At 36.6% G+C, this 22,325-nt stretch overlaps 1 protein-coding gene across 1 annotated transcript in view; it reads right to left on the reverse strand.

Moving 5' to 3' along the window:
• Positions 1-907: 907 nt before the first annotated feature.
• The window catches only part of RAD23B (RAD23 homolog B, nucleotide excision repair protein), a 48,512-nt gene continuing 27,094 nt past the window's right edge, over positions 908-22,325 (reverse strand). The window contains exons 5-10 of the mRNA XM_023202269.1: positions 21,422-21,477; positions 14,359-14,486; positions 11,449-11,584; positions 9,499-9,626; positions 8,523-8,693; positions 908-3,579 (exon numbers count right to left, since the gene is read on the reverse strand). Of these exons, the coding sequence (XP_023058037.1) occupies positions 3,466-3,579; positions 8,523-8,693; positions 9,499-9,626; positions 11,449-11,584; positions 14,359-14,486; positions 21,422-21,477 (733 nt within the window). The 3' untranslated portion in view covers positions 908-3,465. The remainder of the gene's footprint in view (positions 3,580-8,522; positions 8,694-9,498; positions 9,627-11,448; positions 11,585-14,358; positions 14,487-21,421; positions 21,478-22,325) is intronic.

Raw genomic sequence — 22,325 nt, forward strand, 5'->3', positions numbered from 1 at the left:
AATGTTTCTTTGTGAGTGGACAATGGGGGTTATACCACTCCTCTGTAAAGATCTGTGACGGTCACATGGAAGCCGAACTACAGCTGAGACCTGAAGTCAAGAGTCCAGGAATGTCAGGAGAGGAATAAAAGGCATCACATAACTTAGGTCTACGTAGACTAGTCGGTTTTGAACAGGGACACCAAACTTTTGCTGTAAAGGGCCAGTGATTATTTAGGCTTTGCAGGCCACAGAGTCTGCTGCAGCTATCCAACAGCAAACCTCTGTAGCACAGAAGTAGCTACAGACAATATGTAAACAAATGAGCATGGCTGTGTTTCAATAAAACTTTTAAGGACACTGAAATGTAAATTGAAACGCTGATGTGCTAAAAAAAAAACATATACAACTGAAACCATTTAAAAATGTAAAGATCACTCTTAGTTCATGGACCACACAACAGGTATAAGCCAGATTTGGCTCACAAAGCTGTAGTTTGCCAGCCCTTGGCTTAGGAGGAAAAATGGGGAAAATGGACGGGGGAGGCCAACTGAACTTTATGGCTGGAGAATCCACCAGAACTGACTGGGTCAGGAACACTCATTGCCTGCAACTGCTTACTTTCAGCAGAACATCTTGTAGCAGCCTTTGGCTGGCTGCTTCAGACAAGTAGTATGGAACAATGGAAATTTTATGCATTCCCTAAAAGACCTCACTAACCTTAACATCCCAGCAAATATCCCATCTCTGTGTTGACTGAGAAAAGCACCAGGAGACCCAATAAAGTCAATCTAGTGCCTGGGCCTCCTATGTGATACACTCACCAATTACTGAAGTAAAAAGAAATATCAGTGACAGAAGCATTGTCAACTTTCAATCTGATTCTATGTGACAGAATCATTTAAAAAATGAGAAGTGCAATGTTGAATGTATTGAAAATATTTTATAATCAATTCTCTAGAATCCTAGCCATCCAGTACAGGAAAAAATTATATTGGAACACTTCAGTATTTTTAAACAATGAAAAAAAAATTTGACTAGAGGATGGCATAAGAAATTTACATATACAAACTTAGGCTTCCTCACATTTCCCACAGAGCAACTAAACAAGAAAAAGATTTCAAGAAATGACAATACACCTCAAATGCGAAATTCCAAAGTCAAATAGCTACTTACATTAAGAGATTTACCAGAACAGTCTGTAAATTAAACAATAACAGCAAAAGGCACAAAAAGCCTATTTCTTTTATGGTGTCTTGGCTGATTCTTTAAGAAGCAGATAAACAAGGTACTGTAAGGAACGATCAAAACTTGGCCTGAGCTGTCTTCCGATAATTATTAATCTTAGTATATCCAGATTTGTTGTCCAAGAACAAAAGCTCCATGCCACCTTCTGCTGTCACTTTCCAAGGAAGAGGCTGCTGTTTTTTTTGTTTTCTGTTTCCAGTTTTCACTATGCTCTGAGCAGATAGAGAATGTCATAAAATAAATGACAGTATTCCATTATCCGACCAGAAATGCCACCTCTTTTCCCAACTCATTGCTCTGACTTGAATGATGAACGTATATACGAACTCTCATTTTATTCTCCTGAGAAATTATGCATGATCCATTATAAAACATACAGGTAATACAAAGTCCAAAAAGCCTGTCATGTTTATGGCAGTGGTGTGATCTCAGCTCACCGCAACCTTCACTTCCCGGGTTCAAGCAATTCTCATGCCTCAGCCTCCCAAGTAGCTGGGACCACAGGCGTGCGCCACCATGCCTGGCTAATTTTTGTATTTTTAGTATAGATGGGGTTTCGCCATGATGGTCAGGCTGGTCTCGAACTCCTGGCCTTAAGTGATCTGCCTGCCTCGGCCTCCCAAAGTGCTGGGATTACAGACGTTAGCCACCATACCCAGCCAGTTTCATTTATTTTCATAAGAAATAGGTTATGAGTACGTGATGTAAATGCTTGAAAGTCATCACCATACTGTGCTAAAGATATTGAGAAATTATGCAGAGAGAAATCTGTGCAAATTCATCATCTTAGTATCAGATGGTTAATAAAAAAAAGGAAACAAAAAACAAAAACAACCCAAATTATTTCTTTAAATACTCTTATTTATACTCAGGAAAACAGATTTGAAAAACTGAACAAGTACACATCTGCCCCGTTTATGATCAAATAACAATGCCAATGAAGGAGATTCCAAAGGAAAAACTGAGATGAAAAAATCCAAATAAAAGCCAACACTGCTATTAAGATTTTTCTTTTAATATGCCATGAGATATCTTGATTGTATATTTTCCAAAGTCCTTTCCAGCCACATCTCCCAACCCTTCCAAAAGATTTTGCCAGTCTTTCCAATGCAATAAAAGATGCTGGATTATAGTTTTCTCTACCATCTCTTTTTGAAAGCAATATTATACTAATGACTTTAATGGTAATACACTCTTATCTAATAAAGAAACACATTTACAAATATCAGAAACCCAGTTTTGCAACATTTGCATTAATTTTGAACTGAATCAGCATTTTGTGGGTTTTTAAAAAGGCAGCAGTTTGACTCACGACTTGCTGATAAACACATTTCTGCTGAGGGAAGGGGAAAAGACAGGGAGAGTGAATGCTGCATTTCTCCATTGGCCCCAAAAGTGCTAATTTCACAAAGGGATACATCAAAAGCAAACATGCAATGGTTGTTTTAAAACTTTTACTGCAATATAACAATGAAGTAAACAGTAATTAGACACCTACCAATTTTTCCCCAAAACAAACAAACAAAAAAATGTAAACAGGAAAATAACTCTGCCTATACTTGTACAGCTTCTCAAATCATGTTAGAAGGGTCTCACATTCAATGATCAAGAAATTTTAAAATAGCAGTAATTATTTTCATTTTAAGAAAAGGTTCCCTTTCTCCCCCCCACCCCAAGTATTTAACATGAAAGAATGGGCTTCCTTACACATTAATTTTATACTTATTTTTGAAGCAGCAACAATTAACCTTTGATAATTTGGCATTTCTGTTTACAGTCGCTACAAAAATTCTTTTAATTTCACAAAGCCATTATCCAGTGTTGCCATGAAACAGAGACTGTAAATTCTAGGTAGCTAAGATTCTTTCTGAAACCAATGTTAAGTCAAAGAAATATAAAGCAGGGCATTACACTAAGTTTCTGGATCTAGTACACTAAAAAGAGTGAAACCTAAGAAAAGTTACCTACTGTTTTACAGAAGAAATAAAGACCTGCAAAAGCTGATTTTTTGGTTGTATATATTTTACACACTGTGTGGAGTTGCGGCATCTGCTAATTGAAGCAGACATGCACTGTATTTATCCCTGCCCTATATCCTAGATCCCTCCCTCCCCACCCCCAACAATCTACTACCTTATACCAAGTATTGTGGATATGAGCCCAAGTCATCCCAGACAATCCAGTGAACAAGTTAGTGTAATGCACTGGTGTGAAGTGTGAGATATAAAAAAGTCCCTTTCAATCTTCATCAAAGTTCTGCTGTAGAAGAAAATTGGCAGCCAAATTCTCATTCTTCTCACAAGCAAAATATGCTTGTATCACAAGTCCTTCAGGAAATCCTAATGCCTTTAACTGGAAGAAAAAGGAAAAAAATATAAATCCAACACACCAATTATGGCACATTTAATTTTACTTACATATTACAGATTCCAGCATAGCACTAAAGACAGATCATTACTCAAAAACATACTGCAACCCAAAAAAGCTCTTGAGAATTTTACATGAATTCATCTCTATCTGAATACGGATTTACTGCCCAACCCAAGGGATTAGATGGAATCTAGACCCTTTCCTTTACTAATCACCTAAAAAAGTCTTTGTTTTCTAGTTAAAGCTTAAGAGATATTATGCAAATACTCTTTGGCCTCATTAAACATTAGTTGCTAATTGCTATGGTTTAAAAATAAATGACTCTACAGAAATGTGTAAATCAAATGGTTTTTAGTATATTAAGAGTGAAGATAAGGATGAGAGTACCTGGAGTAGAGTTTAACCACCTCATCTAATTATTTGTAAATTAAAAGCAAATGTTTTATTAATTAATGCCAACTCATGTCTTTCATTTGGATCAAACATCACTCTCAATCTCCTTGCTTTATTCAACACTCCATACTAGAAAACCAGGTGACCAATTAGTAGTAATAACACATGGTACATTTTGAAGTAAAGACAGTGTTCTATTTTTATCTGCTTAACAGTCACAGCATTTTAAATGGTAATACTAGCTACTTAATTTCATTTTCCTAGTCTATTAAAAATCACTTGTAACAATACTCACTGCTTTTAAAAGCCTTTAAAAACTCAGCCAAATGTCAGCCTCCTCAATTGTTTCAATCACCTTGAGTTAGATCACCTGTCCCAAACCCCCAGATGGTGAACTGGCACCACCCATTGGCCTGTTAGGAACTGGACCGCCCAAGAGGAGGTGAGCAGTGGGTGAGCAAGTGTGAAGTTTCATCTGTATTTACAGCCGCTTCCCATCACTTGAATTACCACCTGAGCTCCATCTCCTTTTGTATCAGTGGCGGCATTAGGTTCTCATAAGAGCATGAACTGTGCATGTGAGGGATCTAGGTTCTGTGCTCCGTATGATAGCCTAACAAATGCCTGATGATGTGAGGTGAACAGTTTCAGCCCAAAACCATCACCTCGCCCCACTTCCTAACCTAACTAATGCCTGATAATCGGAGGCGGAACAGTTTAATCCCAAAACCACTGCGCCCACTCCACCTCTGTTGGTAGAAAAAAAGGTCTTCTACAAAACTAGTCCCTGGTGCCAAAAAGGTTGAGGACTGCTGTTAAGATTATATTCGGAAATGACCCTTAAAATTTGGGCAAAAATCCCAATTCATCACGAATAACTACTGATCTATGAAAGGAGAAGAAATTTAAAAATCCGTTTGTTATCTGGGTTTTATCCAGATCAGTGCTAGGATAGGTGAAGTAAAGGGTACAATCCAACTGCCTGCTTCTACAAAACACACAATTTAAAGATTCAAAGACACAATGATCAAAAAAGGTATATACCATGCAAATGGTAACCAAAAAAGAGCTAGAATGGCTGTATCAGATGAAAGAGATTTAAGATAAAAATTGTTACTATAAACAAAAGACATTTTATGATAAAAAAGGATCAGGAAGACACAACAATTATAAACATATATATCAGAGCCACAAAATACATAAAATAAAAACTGAGAATTAAAGGGAGAAATTGGTAATTAACAATAATAGTAAGAGAAATCTATAGCCCCACCTTCAATAACAGATAAAACAGCTAAGGAAGGAGACTTGATTACAAACTAGATCTATCAGGTATTTATAGACCACAATAAGAACTACATTATATTCTTCTTCAGTATACATAGAACATTCTTCAGAAATACCATGTTAAGCCACAAAACGAACCTCAATAAGTTGAAAAGTATTGAAAGTATGTTCTCTGATTATAATGGAATGAATTTAGAAAAGGAGAAAATGTGGGAAATTCATAAACTTGTAGAAATTAACACAATCCTAAATAACGAATGAATTAAATTAGAAACCAAAAGGGAAACTGAAAAACATTTTGAGATTACAGAAAGTAAAAACACAACATACTAAAACCTATGGAATGCTCTTACAGAATAAACACAGAAGGAATATTATAGCTATAAACATCTATGCTAACAAAGGTAGATAATAATCTAATCTTAAACTAAAACTAAACAAAGAAGATCTAAACTAAACCTAATCTAAAAAAGGAAGAACAAACTTAAAGCAAGCAAGAAGGAAATAAACATTACAGAGACATTAAAAAAAAAAAAAAAAAGACTAGAAAAACAATAGGGAGAATCAATAAAACCCAAAGTTATTTTTGTCATTAAAAAAAAAAAAAAATCAACAAAATTAAAACCTTTAGCTAAACTGAAGGGAAAACACAAAAATCTTAGGACTCAAATTACTAAAATCAGGAATAAATGCAGGAACATTACTACTTTAACAAAAGAATAAAATGATTATAAGGAAATATGTACAACTGCATGCCAACAAATTAGACTACTCAGATAAAATACAAAAATTTCAAGTCAAAAACCATCAAAACTGACTCTAAAAGAAATAGAAAAGTAGAACAGACAACTAACAAGAGACTGAATCAGTAATCACTAAACATCCCAAAAAGAAAAGCCCAGGCCCAGACTACTGGTCAATTCTATCAACTGTTCAAAGAATTAACACCAATTCTTAATAAATACTTCCAGAAAACAGAAGAGGAGAGAGTAATTCCCAACTCACTCTAAGAGGCCAGTATTACCCAGACACCAAATTCAAAGACATCACAAAAAAACTACAGACCATTATGACTTATGAACAGATGCAAAAATCCTCAACAAAATATAAACAGGCTAAATCCAGCAACGTATAAAAAGGATCATACGCTGTGACCAGTAAAATTTATCTCAGAAATGCAAGGTTGGTTCAACATACAAAAATCAATCAATGTAATAAAAGCATACTAAAGGACAAAAATCACGATTATCTTAATAAAAAAAGAAAAAAACATTTGACAAAATCCAACACCTTTTTCTGATGAACAAACTAGGAACAGAAGGGAATTTTTTCAATCTGATAAAGGGCATCCACAAAAAACCCACAGATAACATCATACTTAGTGATGAAAGACTGAATGCTTTCCCCTAAGATCAAGAACCAAACAAGGATATTGTTGGTTCTTGCTAGTCTAATAATATACTGGAGGCTCCAGATAGGGCAATTAGACAAGACAAAGAAATAAAAGGTATCCATATTGGAAAAGAAGTAAAACTGTCTCTATCTGCAGATGACATGACCTTGTATATGGAAAATCCTAATGAACACATGCACAAACTACTTAATGAATAAATAAGAGTTCAAGAAGGTTTTAAGATAAAAGATCAATATACACAATTAAATTGTATTTTTATATAGTTAGCAATGAACAATCTGAAAATGAAATTAAGAGAAAAATCCATTTATTTATTTATTTATTTATTTATTTATTTATTTATTTATTTATTTATTTATTTATTTATGTTTTGAGATGGAGTCTTGCTCTGTCGCCCAAGCTGGAGTGCAGTGGCCAGATCTCAGCTCACTGCAAGCTCCACCTCCCGGGTTCACGCCGCCATTCTCCTGCCTCAGCCTCCGGAGTAGCTTGGACTACAGGCCCTCGCCACCTCGTCCGGCTAGTTTTTTGTATTTTTAGTAGAGACAGGGTTTCACCGGGTTAGCCAGGATGGTCTCGATCTCCTGACCTCGTGATCCACCCGTCTCGGCCTCCCAAAGTGCTGGGATTACAGGCTTGAGCCACCGCGCCCGGCCGAGAAAAATCCATTTATAACAGCATCAAGAAGAATAAAAATACCTAGGAATAATCTTTTAAAAAGTAGTGCACAACTTCGACACTGAAAACTACAGAACACTACTGAAAGAAATTATAGAAAAACCTTATTATTAATATGGCAATACTCCACAAATTTCATCTATAGAATAAAACAATCCCTATCAAGATCCCAACCGCATTTTTTTTTTTTTGCAGGAATCAGACAAGCTGATGCTAAAATTTGTGCAAGAATGCAAAAGATCCAGAACAGCCAAAACAATCTTGAGAAACAATAATAAAATGGGAACAATTAACACTTCCCAATTTCAAAACTTACTTAGAAAGCCACACTAATATGCACTTTATGTGATTTCCACGTCAAAACACTTTGTAAGACAAGACAGGGCAAGTGTTATGATTACTACGATTCCCTGTTTATAGTAAAAATGAGGGAGAAAAAGAATGACTAATCACGATATAAAAACTAGGTTACTGGAATCAGGATAGCAGAGTTCTGATGTTTAATATAAATAAAAAATAAACACAAGTAAAAACTCGAAAAAATCTAGAATTGGGTATATATTTCTAAGACATTTTCTTCTTGAATTTTAACACAGCAATAAAATTATACCTTTACTGCTTGTCCTTTGGCTTCACAGAAGACAAGATGGGGGAACAGGGTTAAGAGGAGACTATCTTTACCGCAATCCATAGGACAATGCTCTATTTTGGCTCTGTCCATCAGAACTATCTCCAGTAAACGAAAATGTTCTACATTGGTTCTATCCAATAGTAGCCACTTACCCCATGTGACTTCTGAGCACTTGAAATGGGGCTAGTGTGACTAAGGAATTTTTTTTCTTTTTTTTTGAGACAGTCTCACTCTGTTGCCCAGGCTGGAGTGCAGTGACGCAATCTTGGCTCACTGCAACCTCTGCCTCCTAGGTTCAAGCAATTCTCCTGCTTCAGCCTCCCAAGTAGCTGAGATTACAGGTGCGTGCCACCACTCTCAGCTAATTTTTGTATTTTTAGTAGAGATGGGGTTTCACCATGTTGGCCAGGCTGGTTTTGAACTCCTGACCTCAGGTGATCCGCCCACCTTGGCCTCCCAAAGTGCTGGGATTACAGGCGTGAGCCCAGCCAAGAACTAACTTTTTTAAAGTTTTAAACTCACCCTTTCTATAGCTTCTTTTTCCTGAGGCGTTACTTGAATGTAGTTCATATGGCCACTTCCAGCTTCTGCAATTCCTCCACTGCCACCTCCACCTCCTCCTCCTTGACCACCAGCTTCTTGAACTGGTTCATTTAACATCTGAATAAAATGCTCCTGGTGTTGGCTAATTTGCTGTGGTGATGTGAATGACAGAGAAAAATAATACATTGATATCAAGCATCTACAGGAACAGAGGAATTCTAAATATCACTAAGAGAAAAGGCTACACTTTTGCAAACGTAGTATTTTAGTGATTCTGGATTATTCAGTCTTTGGAAGGATGTGATTTCTTGTACATTAGTAAAGAAATGCAGTACTTCTGGGCAAAGTAAACAGTGAAGAAATTCAAATTCTTAAGTGCTCTGAGCCTCCTGTGCTAAAAAACAAGCAAGCAAACTACTGTGGCACTATAAGAACAGAACTTATTCTGTATACTTGCATATGTTTTTACCTTCCACACTAGTGGGCACTAAAATGCTGTATAAAATTCAAAATACTTGGTGATCTGAGCATTAAAGAAGCCCCACACCTATTTTTTCTAAGAGTAAGTTGTTCCTATTGCTTAGAAGTTCCTAAGAAAAAGGAACTAAGTAATAGGCTTGTAAAAAGTGATTTAAAGTTAGGCAGTTTCTTTGTTAAACAGCTTCCCAAATTCTTTAATATATTAATGTCTACTGGGAATCTCCAAGAAGGAAATATAAAATGTTTCCCAAACTTATTATTAGTTGGTCAACTTAATTTAACCCAACCTCTATATCCCAACTGTTTTTTTAGTACACCTATCCAGATTACAACATTCTACTAAGTGTAGCTTGGAAGAATACATTCACCATTCTCAAATGCAGCGTTGTATTTGAGGCGGGGAAGGACCGTTCATGGACTTTTTCAAAATGTGATACACTCTAACCCACTTGTGAAACTGACACTGATTAGTCACCTGAAGTAACTGAGGATTCTCTCGACCTATCTGCTGTAGTAATGCTGGAAGCAGGGAAGGATTCTGTTGAATAATTTGTCTCATCTGTTGAAACTGAGGCTGATTCCGTAAAAATTCAAGGGGATGTCCTAAAATACACATAAACGTTTTTAAACAAAAGCAGTAAATACATATACAAAGAGTGGTTAAACAATACATTTAGACAGCAAACATATCAAGTAAAAAATGATTTCTCAGATATAATAAATGAAGTAAATAATGATTAAATCTTCCAACCGTATCAACTTGCAAGTTTTATACAGCAAAAATTACTCCTATTAGCAAATGCAGGGAGTACAGAACACTGACTGTAACATGAACCAAACTTGTCTATAATTGCCCTTGGCACTCAATGTTATAAAATAATCCTAGAAACTTGTTCTATCAAAATAAAAAGTACTAAAAATTGTTCCTGTTCCTTAAAAGTTCCTAAGAAAAATATACACCACAACTAACAAAAACAAAAACTCACTACTTTATAAACAATGAAAACCCCTAGAAGAACACAATCTGAGCTTGAATTCCTAGGAAATGCTAAACCAAAGTAGAGAAAGATATTTAAAGTCTGAGGTCGGACTTGCAAATCAGGAGAAATTTTAATACAAACTTACATTAAGGAAGACTTCTGGTTATTACCATTAAATTTCAAACATTTGTGAACTACAAAAACTTCATATAAATAAGTAAGTAAATAAATAAATAAATAAAATAAAAACTTCAAATAAATAAAAACTACAAAAACTTCAGATAAATAAGCTGTATGGCAATCTAGTACTAATATACCTAAACTCTTCAGTCTAAAATCCATTCACAATAATAAATGTTAATAATGCCAAAATAAAATATAAAATACAGAACTTGTGGCTTTTTCAGGGTGCTGGTACTTCTCTGGTTATGCTATAGGAAACCAAAAATCGTACATAAAGGAATTATGTTTTTGAGATTACTAATGAAGAAAAGAGAATTTTTAGATGTATGTTGTAATTTCCTATTCAGGAAGACAATCATTCAAACTGAAATGACCATAGCACATGGGTTTTTTATTCTTCCATATATAATACTAGCTTTATAGGTGAAGGCAATGAGACTTAGAGACTATGTTACCTAGTAAGTGCTGAAAGGAACAGAACCCCAAATCCAAAGCAGAGCTGTGGCCATCTCTTTCCACTCCCATGCTGAATCACAACAAACAAAAGGCCTGTCCTCTGGAGACTGTACACAAAGCACTGAGTGACCTCTGTCAACCAGAGGTGACTATCATAATCAGAGCTAGGAAATGCATAGAAGAGTGGCCTTTTCAAGATCAACAGTTTATATTACTTTATTAATATACAGAAGAACGAACGAAGGAGAACACCGCGTCATTCCTAAGCCGACCACAGGTTCCAGGCTCTGCTCTGTAGTCAGACCTATAGCAATGTGTGGGTATGGTCAGTACCCCAGTAAGGAGACTTCAATTCAAGCTCTGCTTTCTCCTCTAGATACAAGGTTTGAAACCTCTCAGGGTCTCATTTCCTTGGTTGTATAACTACTGAAATCCTGCTGGCTTTGAAATTACATACACTTTGTAACATTTATGGAGAGAGTTAAGAGACAAAGTGAGCAAACCATTCTGAACAGCATCAGAAAGTAACACTAAATACAAACTGGAAAGCATCTTTTCCTTAAAACAAATAAAACAGAATATGCCCTCTGACAAAACTGCAACACTGATGTTTAATATCAGCAAGGATACCTTTTACATCCACTTGGGAGAGTTTCTTTTGGGCCCTTCTCAAACATTAGTGAAGAGAGAACTTAATCATTCAACTGCTCTGGGAATGAACCTCATTTCTGAAGTATTTCAGATTAAATCATTTTACACTAAAAATTCATGGCCATTCCTTCTCCATCCAAAAGATTCCACTTTACCTCCAGAACTTGTTGTTGTCGTCGTTGCTGTCGTAGTTGCTGCAGCTGCAGCCACTGCTGAAGACTGAGGAGCCCCAGTACTAGCTGCTTGAGGGGGGTCAACCACAGCCTGACTTTCTCTATCTCCAGGGATTCCCTATAACAGAATTTTCAAGCTTTAAGATATCCCTTCAGGCAAAATTAAATATTATACAGAGTAAAAGATTTATAGTCTATTTAACATCTTGTCTGATTTTCAAAAGCATCAAACAGATGTCTGCTTCAATTAAAAGTAAAGGATTATTAAGCTGCATGGGTTAAAATTAGATTAGAAATGACCTGGGTGCATTATAGAAAAACCCACATTGCTGTAATAATGCAAAGCAGCACTGTCCAGCAGAACTTTCCATGATGATGGAAATTTTCCCTGTGTTGTCCAGTAAGACGCCTACCAGGCACACATAATTGGCGTCAAAGTTGAAAAATATTGATACATGTACCTTCTTAAAACTGAACATAACCAAAGGTTTTTGTGCTACCTATTACTTCAGTTGACTTTTTAACTTCTTAGAAATCTTCATCAGCTGTTACTCACTGACAAAAAGGACTGAATTTGCAATCTTAGCTTAAGATAATCCAAAAAGAGTTTTTGATGCAAATTTCACAGTTCTGAAATGACTCCTGGGGGAAAAAAATATCTAATGGATACAGACCAGGTACACAGCGGTCAGGCAGGAGGATCTCCTCCACTGATCCATGGTACTGAGTAAGTGTCGCTCAGAAAATATCTCATAAATTTGACATACTTTTGAGTAAAGCGTTTCTTTGATAAAGTGTCAAAGTATCTCATAAATATGAGCTACTCAAGTATCTCCAAAAATTTAATTTTTCAAAACGCACAAAATCGATCTAAAATAAACTGAAACCATTTAGTTTTTAGGTGATGCCTTTTGTAAGTTTATAGTACTTATCTTTTAAAGTTATTAAGAGCTTAAAACTGCATGTACTAAAATCTTGTGGGACACCTATTCTGATGCACATGATTGATAAGACTTGTCATTTAAAAATTTTAAAAAGTCTTTATTAAGTTTTTACAGATTTTGAAAAGAAGAGAATAAAGAACCAAGTATTACAATTGAGTAAGATGATAAATGCTTCCATTTCCTAATAAGCCAGAAGCCAAAAGCAACAACATATAAAGGATGAAGGTCATCACAGCCGGAAAATGGATGCATGCATTAGATGTCACTCCAGGCATTAAAATCAATGTTTTTGAATGAGTTCATCATTTCAAACCCTTAACTTAGATGGGCAGTTATTTAAGTGCTAACAAACTACATTTAGGATCCAGAGGGTCCATCAAATTCTGTTTCATTAAACTAAAAAGTTAATCTTCATTGCTACAGATTGACCTCTATTCTCACACATGTTACATAGCCTCTTGTTAGATAAGTGCTCAACATTTCTTCTTTCCATCCATCCACCTTATTATCTGTTAACTAGTAACAGTTAAAGGCAACTTTTCCCCTCCAGTCTATGAAACAAACAGCAAACATACAAAAAACATTTTAGTTATAAATTGTTTGATGAACTCATGACTCATCTATTTATTTGCATTTGATGCTATACAGCAGTTTTAGCATTTAGCAACTTTGGTAACAATGATTCTTTTTTTTTATACCTCAAAACTCCACATTCATTAGATCAAAATAACTGATACTGTTGAACTTATGCAGAATTCTAAATCAGGTGTAAATGAAAGCCACTCCATAAAAGCTAATACTTTTATACAATCTGTTTAGGGTATGCACTCCTCACCAAACAAATTCACAACAATTACTAATTCCAGAATTCCAAACAAACTGGATAAACTGCCAGCATTTAAAGACACTACTCAAGAAGACAATGAAAAACTGAATTTAAAAAGATAAAATAATATGCTAAGAAAAGGTTTTGTGAACTTCACATCCAAATGCATGGGCAAATAAATAGTGGAGGCAGAGTACAGTTATGAGGCTTATAACTGACTCTTCTGAAACTAGGCAGCTACCTGAAAGGAAATTTTAACAGAAGTACAACTTAGACACAAAGGACAACCTAGACATAAAGGAATGGGTTAAACTGGATTAATTGCCAAAAGAGTTAACTCTAAGATACTAAAAGAGCAACTCTAAGATGGTATTTAGGGCAATTCAGACTTCGATAATACTCCAAAACACCAGACAATTATAGAATAGAAGATTTTTAAAAAGTTAATTCAATTACTTTAGCCTGTGTCACATCTGTAAAAGTAGCAGACTTTCATCTTAATACCAAGTGTTTCAGTCAATGTCCACAACAATCTATTTCTCAAAAACTCCCATTACCAGTAAAAAAAGAAAACCTTATTCAAAAAGTCCCTCAACTCCTACTGACTATAAAAACAAATTCAAATGCTAATGGAACCAAGTAAATAACATCATTCGTTAAATGCGTGATGTTACATTGGTAACAGTGAATCAGAGAATAATGAATTAGATTCTATGATCTAAAATATTTTCCTTAATCCCTTGCAAAAATCTGGGATCCAAAGTTGTCCAGATAAACCAGAAATCTGTACTTATAGGTGAAATTTCCCAGATTTTAAAAAGCTGGCAACTTATTACAGATATATACATAGTATAAGCAAAAGAATTTGGCCCAGACTCTCAAGCTTAAAATTTTTGTTCTTAATAATTCATGCACAGTGGCACCTAAAAAGCTGCTACAATGCTGGACCACTATATTAAAAAAGGTTACATTTTATTAACACAAAATACAAACATACTAGAAAAAAAGTACTGTATATCATCTAGCATATATCATACAGGTGAGCCGGTCCTTTAAAATCTGTTTCTTTGAGATTTTGATCTTAAACAACTAGGATGGAGTAAAGTAAAACATGTTTCTCACCATTAAAAGATACTCCACTGCTCTGTCAGGGTTGTTGAAACTGGCTCTCAGGGCTGCAATTACTTGCTCTCGTTCATAGCCCATTGACATGATCTCAGTTACCATATTCTCATAAGACTGACCCGTCACTAAAAAGGGAGGGTGGAGGGGAAAGAAAAGGAACATTTAATAAATAAGAATTCTCTATACATTCTTGATTCATGTATACATTTCAGGCACAACTGTGCTAGGAATACAAAGATGAGTAACAGTATAAATTACAACATATATGTAGTAGGTAATGGTCCCCCAAAGATGCCCTCCAGTTTGCATCCTGGAACCTATAAATAGGCTACACGGCAAAGGGAAATTGAGGTTATAGATAAAATTAAGGTTGCTAATCAGCTGACTTTAAGATAGAGACCTCATGCTGGATTATCTAAGTGGGTCCAGCATAATGACATGAATCCTTAAGAATAGTAGGAGGAGGCAGATGAGAGGGTCAGAGAAACAGGTGTGAGGAGGAGGAGGAGACAAAACCAGGATAAGAGATGTTATGCTGTTGCCTTTGAAGATGGAGAAAGGGGCTACCAGCCAAGGTATGTGAACAGTCTCTAGAAACTGGACAGGATCAGGAAAAAAATTCTTCCCTGGAGTCTCCAAAAAGGAACTCCGGCTCCCTAATTTTAGTAGTGAGCCCTGTGTTTCACTTCTAACCTACAGTACTAGAAGATAGTTAATCTGTGTTATTCTACACCATTAAGTTTGTGTTAACTTACTACAGTAGCAACAGGAAATTCATATAATACGTTTCAGAGTATAATAGAAAAATGAGGTACAAAGGTAAGGGAGAATCAGGAGGTCAAAGAAGGCAACTGATAAGAAGAGACACCAAATTCTGAAAACATGCTGGGGAAGGGATGGCATTTCAAACCATCAACTCTGACGCAACAAGTTCAGTTTCCCTTTGATACCTTATGTAACTAAAACAGTGGGGAAAGAGAGGTTAGGAGCTAGAAAGTTAAAATCTTGTACACTATACAAAGTTGGTAAAATGCCCTAAGCGCTAATATTCCAACAAGTCACTTCTTACAGACTCCTATGCTCCCTCCCCTCAGCACAGATAACACTCTGAATAAACGAAAGTTATTTTCCTCATAAACTTACCTTACTTAAAACTATCGTCTCTTCCGCTTGTGTTCTGGGGACCATTATACCAAACTGGATTTGGTTATCCTCTCTTCTCCACCAACATCTTTCCCCCTCTGTGTAATTATCCTGGGTCAGTAGTTAACTATGTCCTATATTTCACCCTAAAACAAAAACACCTCCCTCCTTTGACTTCATCCTAATTCCTCTTTGAGGAACCATCCGCTCTCTTCCCGTGACAGCCACAGCTATTGAACATGTGTCCACTTTCTCACATTCCACTCATTCCTCAACTAACTGCAATTCAGATTTCCCTCTCAAATGTGTCCCGCCATTATCTGTTTGCTCTCTTTAAACGAATGACACCTCTATTCACCTAAGTGCTTGAACAGAAACCCTGGGGATTTCAGTTCCTTTTCCTCTTCCTTCCACATCTCATTTACCAGCATACCTGGTAGGTTAGATCTCTAAATTACACCCCAAACCCATCTCTTCATTCTCTACTGTCATCACTGAAGACAAGCCCACAACAGTCTCTACATGGGATCACACCATTTCCAACTCTTGTCTCCATATCTACAATCTATTCTTCAGCCAGTTGCAAAAGTCAACACACATACACACATACACACACACAAAACCCCTCATCTGATTTCTGGCTCCCAGCCCTCAACAATGCTCCACCCACCACACTCATCTTCCCAGTGTTACTTCAGCAGGCCACACCTTTTCCTGCCCCAGGGCCTTTACACAACACCAGCCATCTTTAGATGGCCAGTTCCTTCAACATGCTTCAGTTCTATATTTAAAAGGTATTGCCTAGCCATCCCAGGTAGCCTTCTGTTTTTTCTTTAGGGACGCCCTTTGTGTTCTTAATATCATTTATCTTTTTTTCTTTTAATGTTTCATTATTTTTTTCTGGCCCCAACTGAATGCAAGTTTGTGCAGAAAACCATGCCATTTTGCATATTTCCCTGATAACACAGCTGACACCTAGTATCTGTTGAATAAATAAATTTTTTCTGCAGAATTTTCCAAATAAAGGTGTTTAACAGCTAAAAAACCCCTAAATATCACAAAAAGATTAATCATTTGATATCTTGTTTAAAATAATGACTTTCCTTTTCCCATCCCATAAAACAATAATTTTTAATTATTTATTTTCTTATCTACTGATATAATTCGAGCACAAAGCAACTCAAGTAGCAATACACTTTCAGTAACCTAATTCCCAGATACAGAAATCAGTATCAATACAACTGAAATTAAGAGCTACAGAAAATCAGAACTGCGTTATTTTAACATAGTGTTTTTCTTTTAGTTCTCTCTACTTCATAAGAAAGGTTTAATTTCAACTCCTTTAAAAGATGAGGAGGTTACAGCTTGGAGAGATTAATAATTTGGTAAAGGCCAGGCGTGGTGGTTCACACCTGTAACCCCAGCATTTGGGAGGCCGACGCGGGTGGATCACGAGATCAGGAGATCAAGACCATCCTGGTCAACATGGTGAAATCCCATCTCTACTAAAAATACAAAAAAAATTATCAGGGCATGGTGGCACGTGCCTGTAGTCCCACCTACTCAGGAGGCTGAGGCAGGAGAACTGCTTGAACCCCGGAGGCAGAGACTGCAGTGAACCCAAGATCATGCCACTGCACTTCAGCCTGGTGAAAGAGCAAGACTCTGTCTCCAATACAAAAAAAAAAAAAAAAAAATGGTCAAAGTATTAAGTCATGGTGCAGAGATAAAAACACAGGCTGATAGTGAAGAGTCTCCACACCTAATCATTACACTATGATTCCTAAAATCATGTTTCCTAGTTAAATTATAGAATCTCAAAAAATACCCATAAGCAGTGTGATACTTTTTAGATCTTAAAAGTCGAAAGGCAAATGACTTGTAAAAAGAACTAGAGAGGCCGGCATGGTGGCTCACACCTGTAATCCCAGCACTTTGGGAGGCCGAGGTGAGCTAATCACCTAAGGTCAGGAGTTCAAGACCAGCCTGGCCAACGTGGTGAAACCCCGTATCTATTAAAAACACAAAAATTAGCTGGGTATGGTGGCAGGTGCCTGTAATCCCAGCTATTTGGAAGGCTGAGGCAGGAGAATTCCTTGAAACCAGGAGGCAGAGGTTGCAGTGAGCTGAGCCTGCGCCACTGCACTCCAGCCTGGGTGACAAAGACAGAGAGTGAGTCTCAAAAAAACAAACAAACAAACAAACAAAACGAGAGAGACTGGACAAGAAACAGAGTAATGAGGCCAAAGAGGTGGTGATGAAGAACCTTATGTCATTCAGAATAAGCTTTGATCATATTACCTCACTTCAAATACTATTACCAGGCTATTGTAATCAAAACAGCATGGTACTGGTATAAAAACAGACTCATCGATCAATGGAACAGAATAGAGAACCCAGAAATAAAGCCGCATACCCTACAACCAAACTGATCTTCAACAAAGTCAACAAAAACATGCACTGGGGAAAGGACACCCTATTCAACAAATGGTGCTGGGAAATTGGATAGCCATATTTAGAAGAATGAAACTAGACCCAGACATCTCATCAAACACAAAAGTTAACTCAAAACAGATTAAAGCCTAAATATTAAGACCTGAAACTACAAAAAACAGAGAAGAAAACCTAGAAAAATTCTTCTGGACACTGGCATAGGAAATCTAACAAAGTGCTATTATCTAGAACTTAAACATCAAGAAAAAACCAAATAACCCCATTAAAAAGTGGGCAAAAACCATGACTGGACATTTTTCAAAAGAAGACATACAAGTGGCCAACAAACATGAAAAAATGCTCAACATCACTAATCATCAGAGAAATGCAAATTAAAACCACAATGAGATGCCCCATCTCACACCAGATGCCAGGCAAGGATGCGAAGCAAATAGAATGCTTACATACTGCCGGCGGGAATGTCAATTAGTACATCCTTTATGGAAAACAGCATGGAAATTTCTCAAAGAACTTAAAAACAGAACTATCATTTAATCCAGAAATTCCACTACTATGTGTATACACAAAGGGAAACAAATCATTATATCAAAAAGATACCTGCACTTGTATGTTAACCATGGCATTATTCACAATAGTAAAGATATGGAATCATTAAATGGAGGATGAGATAAAGAAAATGGGGTGTGTGTGTGTGTAAAAGTACTCACCCATCAAAAATAATAAAATCATGTCTTTTTTACAGCAACATGGATAGAACTATGGAGGCCACTATCCTAAATGAAATAACTCAGAAACAGTCAAATACCACATGTCCTCACAAGTTGGAGCTGAACCATAGGCACACATCATATAGAATGGAATAAGACACACTGGAAACGACAAAAGGTGGGGAGTGGAGTGTGGGTTCAAAAATTTCCTGTTTGGTACAATAAATGTTCATTATTCAGGTGATGGCTACACTAAAAGCCCAAACTTCACCACCACATATTATGCATGTAAGAAATCTGCACTTGTACTCCCTAAATATATACAAATTTTAAATATTAAAAAGAATAAGCTTTGGACTTACTTTCTAGGTCATGAGGAACTATTAAAGGAATTAACAAAGACCCCATCAGAGTTGCTTTTGAGAAAATATACTCTGGTAAGGAAGAGGTAGACCAGGTGGATAAGGATAATGCAAGAGTGTAAGTGAAATAAGGACCCGAACTAAGGCAACTAAATGACAGTGAAAACAAATATTCCAGAGACTTTAAGAAAGGGAGTCATTAGTAACTGTGGAATGAGGGGAGGAGGGGGTAGGGGGAAGGAGGAAGGAGGAAGGAAGAAGAAAGAGAGGTCAGAGGGGAGAGGAGAGAAAGGAAAAGAAACAGACTCACTGGGCCAAAAGAGGCAGAGGGTGGATGAATGAATGATGGTACAAGTAAGAAGGGAACAAAAGGAAAGACTCAGACTGGGGATTAAAAAATGAGTCAGTTTGAAACCTAAAGTCATGGAAGTTCTAAGTTTTCTAGTTGACAATGTCAAGATAAGAGTTTGGGAGTTCAGAGGGAGATCTGTACTGCAGCTATAATTTGGGGAATCTATATAGTATATGGATGGTATTGGTCATTCCCATAGTTTAAACTTTGAACTATGGCCTAGAATGGAACCATAGAAAACTCATACATTTAATGGTCAGGTAAAATAAAATGAATTAACTGGCCAGACGTTGTGGCTCACGCCTGTAATCCCAGCACTTCGGGAGGCCTAGGCGGGCAGATCACAAGGCCAGGAGATTGAGATCATCCTGACTAACACAGTGAAACCCCGTCGCTATTAAAAATACACAAAATTAGCTAGGCGTGGTGGCACGTGCCTATAATCCCAACTACACAGGAGGCTGAGGCAGGAGAATTGCTTGAACCCGGGAGGTGGAGGTTGCAGTGAGCCACGATCACGCCACTGCACTCCAATCTGGGCGAGAGAGCGAGACTACATCTCAAAAAAAAAAAAAAAAAAGAAAGAAAGAAAGAAAAGAGAAGAAAAGCAAAGCAAAGCTTGAGAAGAGCCTGAGGTATGGATCAGGAGGAGTGGTGTCACAGAAGCCAAAGAAGGAAAGTTTAAACAAGCAAGGTTAATTTGTGCAGCAACAAGATAAATCAGAATAAAATAAAAAAGCAGAGAATCAACATAGAGACTTGAGTAAATTAAAGATGAAAATGTAGAGGGATCCCGAGATCATAAAGTTGAGAATGGGAAGTAAGACATCGTCACAGAGGCTTGAGTATAGCAGCAGCAGCTACAGCATGGCCTCCCAGGCTCCCACTCAGGAGCATCAATGCATTACAGTTGCAGCAGCAGTGACCACAGCCAGAGCCTCCAGCACCATTAGCCGCAAGTGCCAGCTGGCTCCAGCCCTGAGGCCACAGACAGTTTACTGATCTCTGGGTAATCCTATTCTCCAGCCCTTCCAATTCCTAACAATTCCTGAGATTAAGCCTTTCCCTGTTTGAAATAGAGTGGTTTCCGTTTTCCTGGCTGGAGACTAACTCATACTGTATTTGATAGCAGTGTGTTTTAGGACACTGTTCCTCAAAGATGAAAATCTGGGGTTGGCACACCCAGGCAATCTCAGATAATTTAAACTACTGTTTTTTTTACTACATGTACATGCCATTTTCCATGGCAACGAGGGCACCACGGAGTTCCAGCCCAACTAGGTCAGAGAACCAACTCAGATGCTAGGAGGTGGTACTGCTGTTGGAACTCTGCTGCTGTAGAAGCTAAGCAGGAATCCAGAGCCTGTACTGCACCAAAGCTGCTGTTTCTACCTATTCCTTGCTTTCTCCCTTCCTGCCATTTAAGAGCACCAAACAGTAGGAATGGAGTTGCCAGCCAATAAACTAGTAATTAGCAGGAACTATATCAGAGATGCTACAATGGGAGAAAAAAAAAAGGTGCTTCATTTTGACAGACTGGGGTGAACGGGAGATGGAAAGGCATTATTCAGCAGGTAAAAATTGGGATAAAAAAGCATTTTTGCTGCAAGCCAATGCAAGCAACATGATATAGATGGGAATGTACAGTGCCATCAAGTTGGAATTAAGTCTGAAGGTGAATACACATGAAGTGTGAGACAGATCTAGAAAAATGTCATATCCATTTCAAAGATCCTTTGTAATAAACCCATACACAGATCAACCATGTTAGGATCACATTTAAAATTTCCATCTGGAAAATGGAAATTTATTTGCTTTAACCAAGTATGCTCAACTCAGAGCAAGTTTTAAATAACTCAATACATAAATATTAATTTAAAAGTCTTTAGTAACACTTAATTGAATAATTACTTAATTCAATCATTTTACAGCTTGATTATAAATAACCATGCAAATTATTAACACTTTTATCATGATCTAGAAAAGTGAAGCCTCTTACCTATCTCTTCACAGGTTGTTTACAAGGAAAAGTAGATACTTACCAAGTGCACTCGTTGCATCTTCAAAAAGGTTTGACCGAGAAGAATCTCCCGATGTACTGTAAAAGGATTTTAGAACAATCACATTTTAAAAAGTATATACAATTTAATTTACATTAGTTTAGTAACTATCCAATTTGTAAACAGATTCTTTGATTTTAATTAAATATAAAAGTCTGACTACAGTATTTAAACTGTCTCTTGTAGATTAAATCCAAAAGCTTTATCTACAACATTTGTGGTTTGGGAAAAATTTTCAATCTTGGTACTCTTTCTATTCTGAGAATCCATCATTTTAAATGTCAAAATATATAAAATAATATCCTAACAGACAGCATCTGTCTATTGAATACAAAAAAGATAATGCACAATTATTTACCTGAAGTAATTTACATGAGAAGTTAAATAATTTATAAATCAAGTCACACCAGAAGAAATATCAAAAGCAGTATATAGTAAAATAGCACATGGAGAAACCAAATTAGGTTACAGTCTTTACATAATGAGATCTTACAGATAAGTTCTGAACGAGGACACTGAAAGAAGACATTCAAATAAAGAAATATAGCATATGCAAAAAAGGTAGATATGGGTTAAATCCAAGTTTGAATGTAACGAAAATCAGTGTAAAAAGATTAAGTTTCTGTTGGGAAACTACAGAGAAGTCTGCAATAAAAGAAAATTATGAAAGACCATGAAGAGCAGGCCAAAGAAAAATAAACTTCAGTTTACAACAGTGGTAAAGGTAGTAGTTGGAACTTTAAAGCAGACACACATACACACTTAGACCTGTGTCTCAATTAAAAAAAACACCCATTATATTTCAGTTCTGAGAAAGCCTTTGGTAGTATATAGTAAGAGCAGAAAACCCAAGTTTGGATTCATAAATTACTGAACCTTTCTAAGC

The sequence above is a fragment of the Piliocolobus tephrosceles genome, chromosome 14 (genome assembly GCF_002776525.5).
Source record: "Piliocolobus tephrosceles isolate RC106 chromosome 14, ASM277652v3, whole genome shotgun sequence".
Taxonomy (NCBI): domain Eukaryota; kingdom Metazoa; phylum Chordata; class Mammalia; order Primates; family Cercopithecidae; genus Piliocolobus; species Piliocolobus tephrosceles.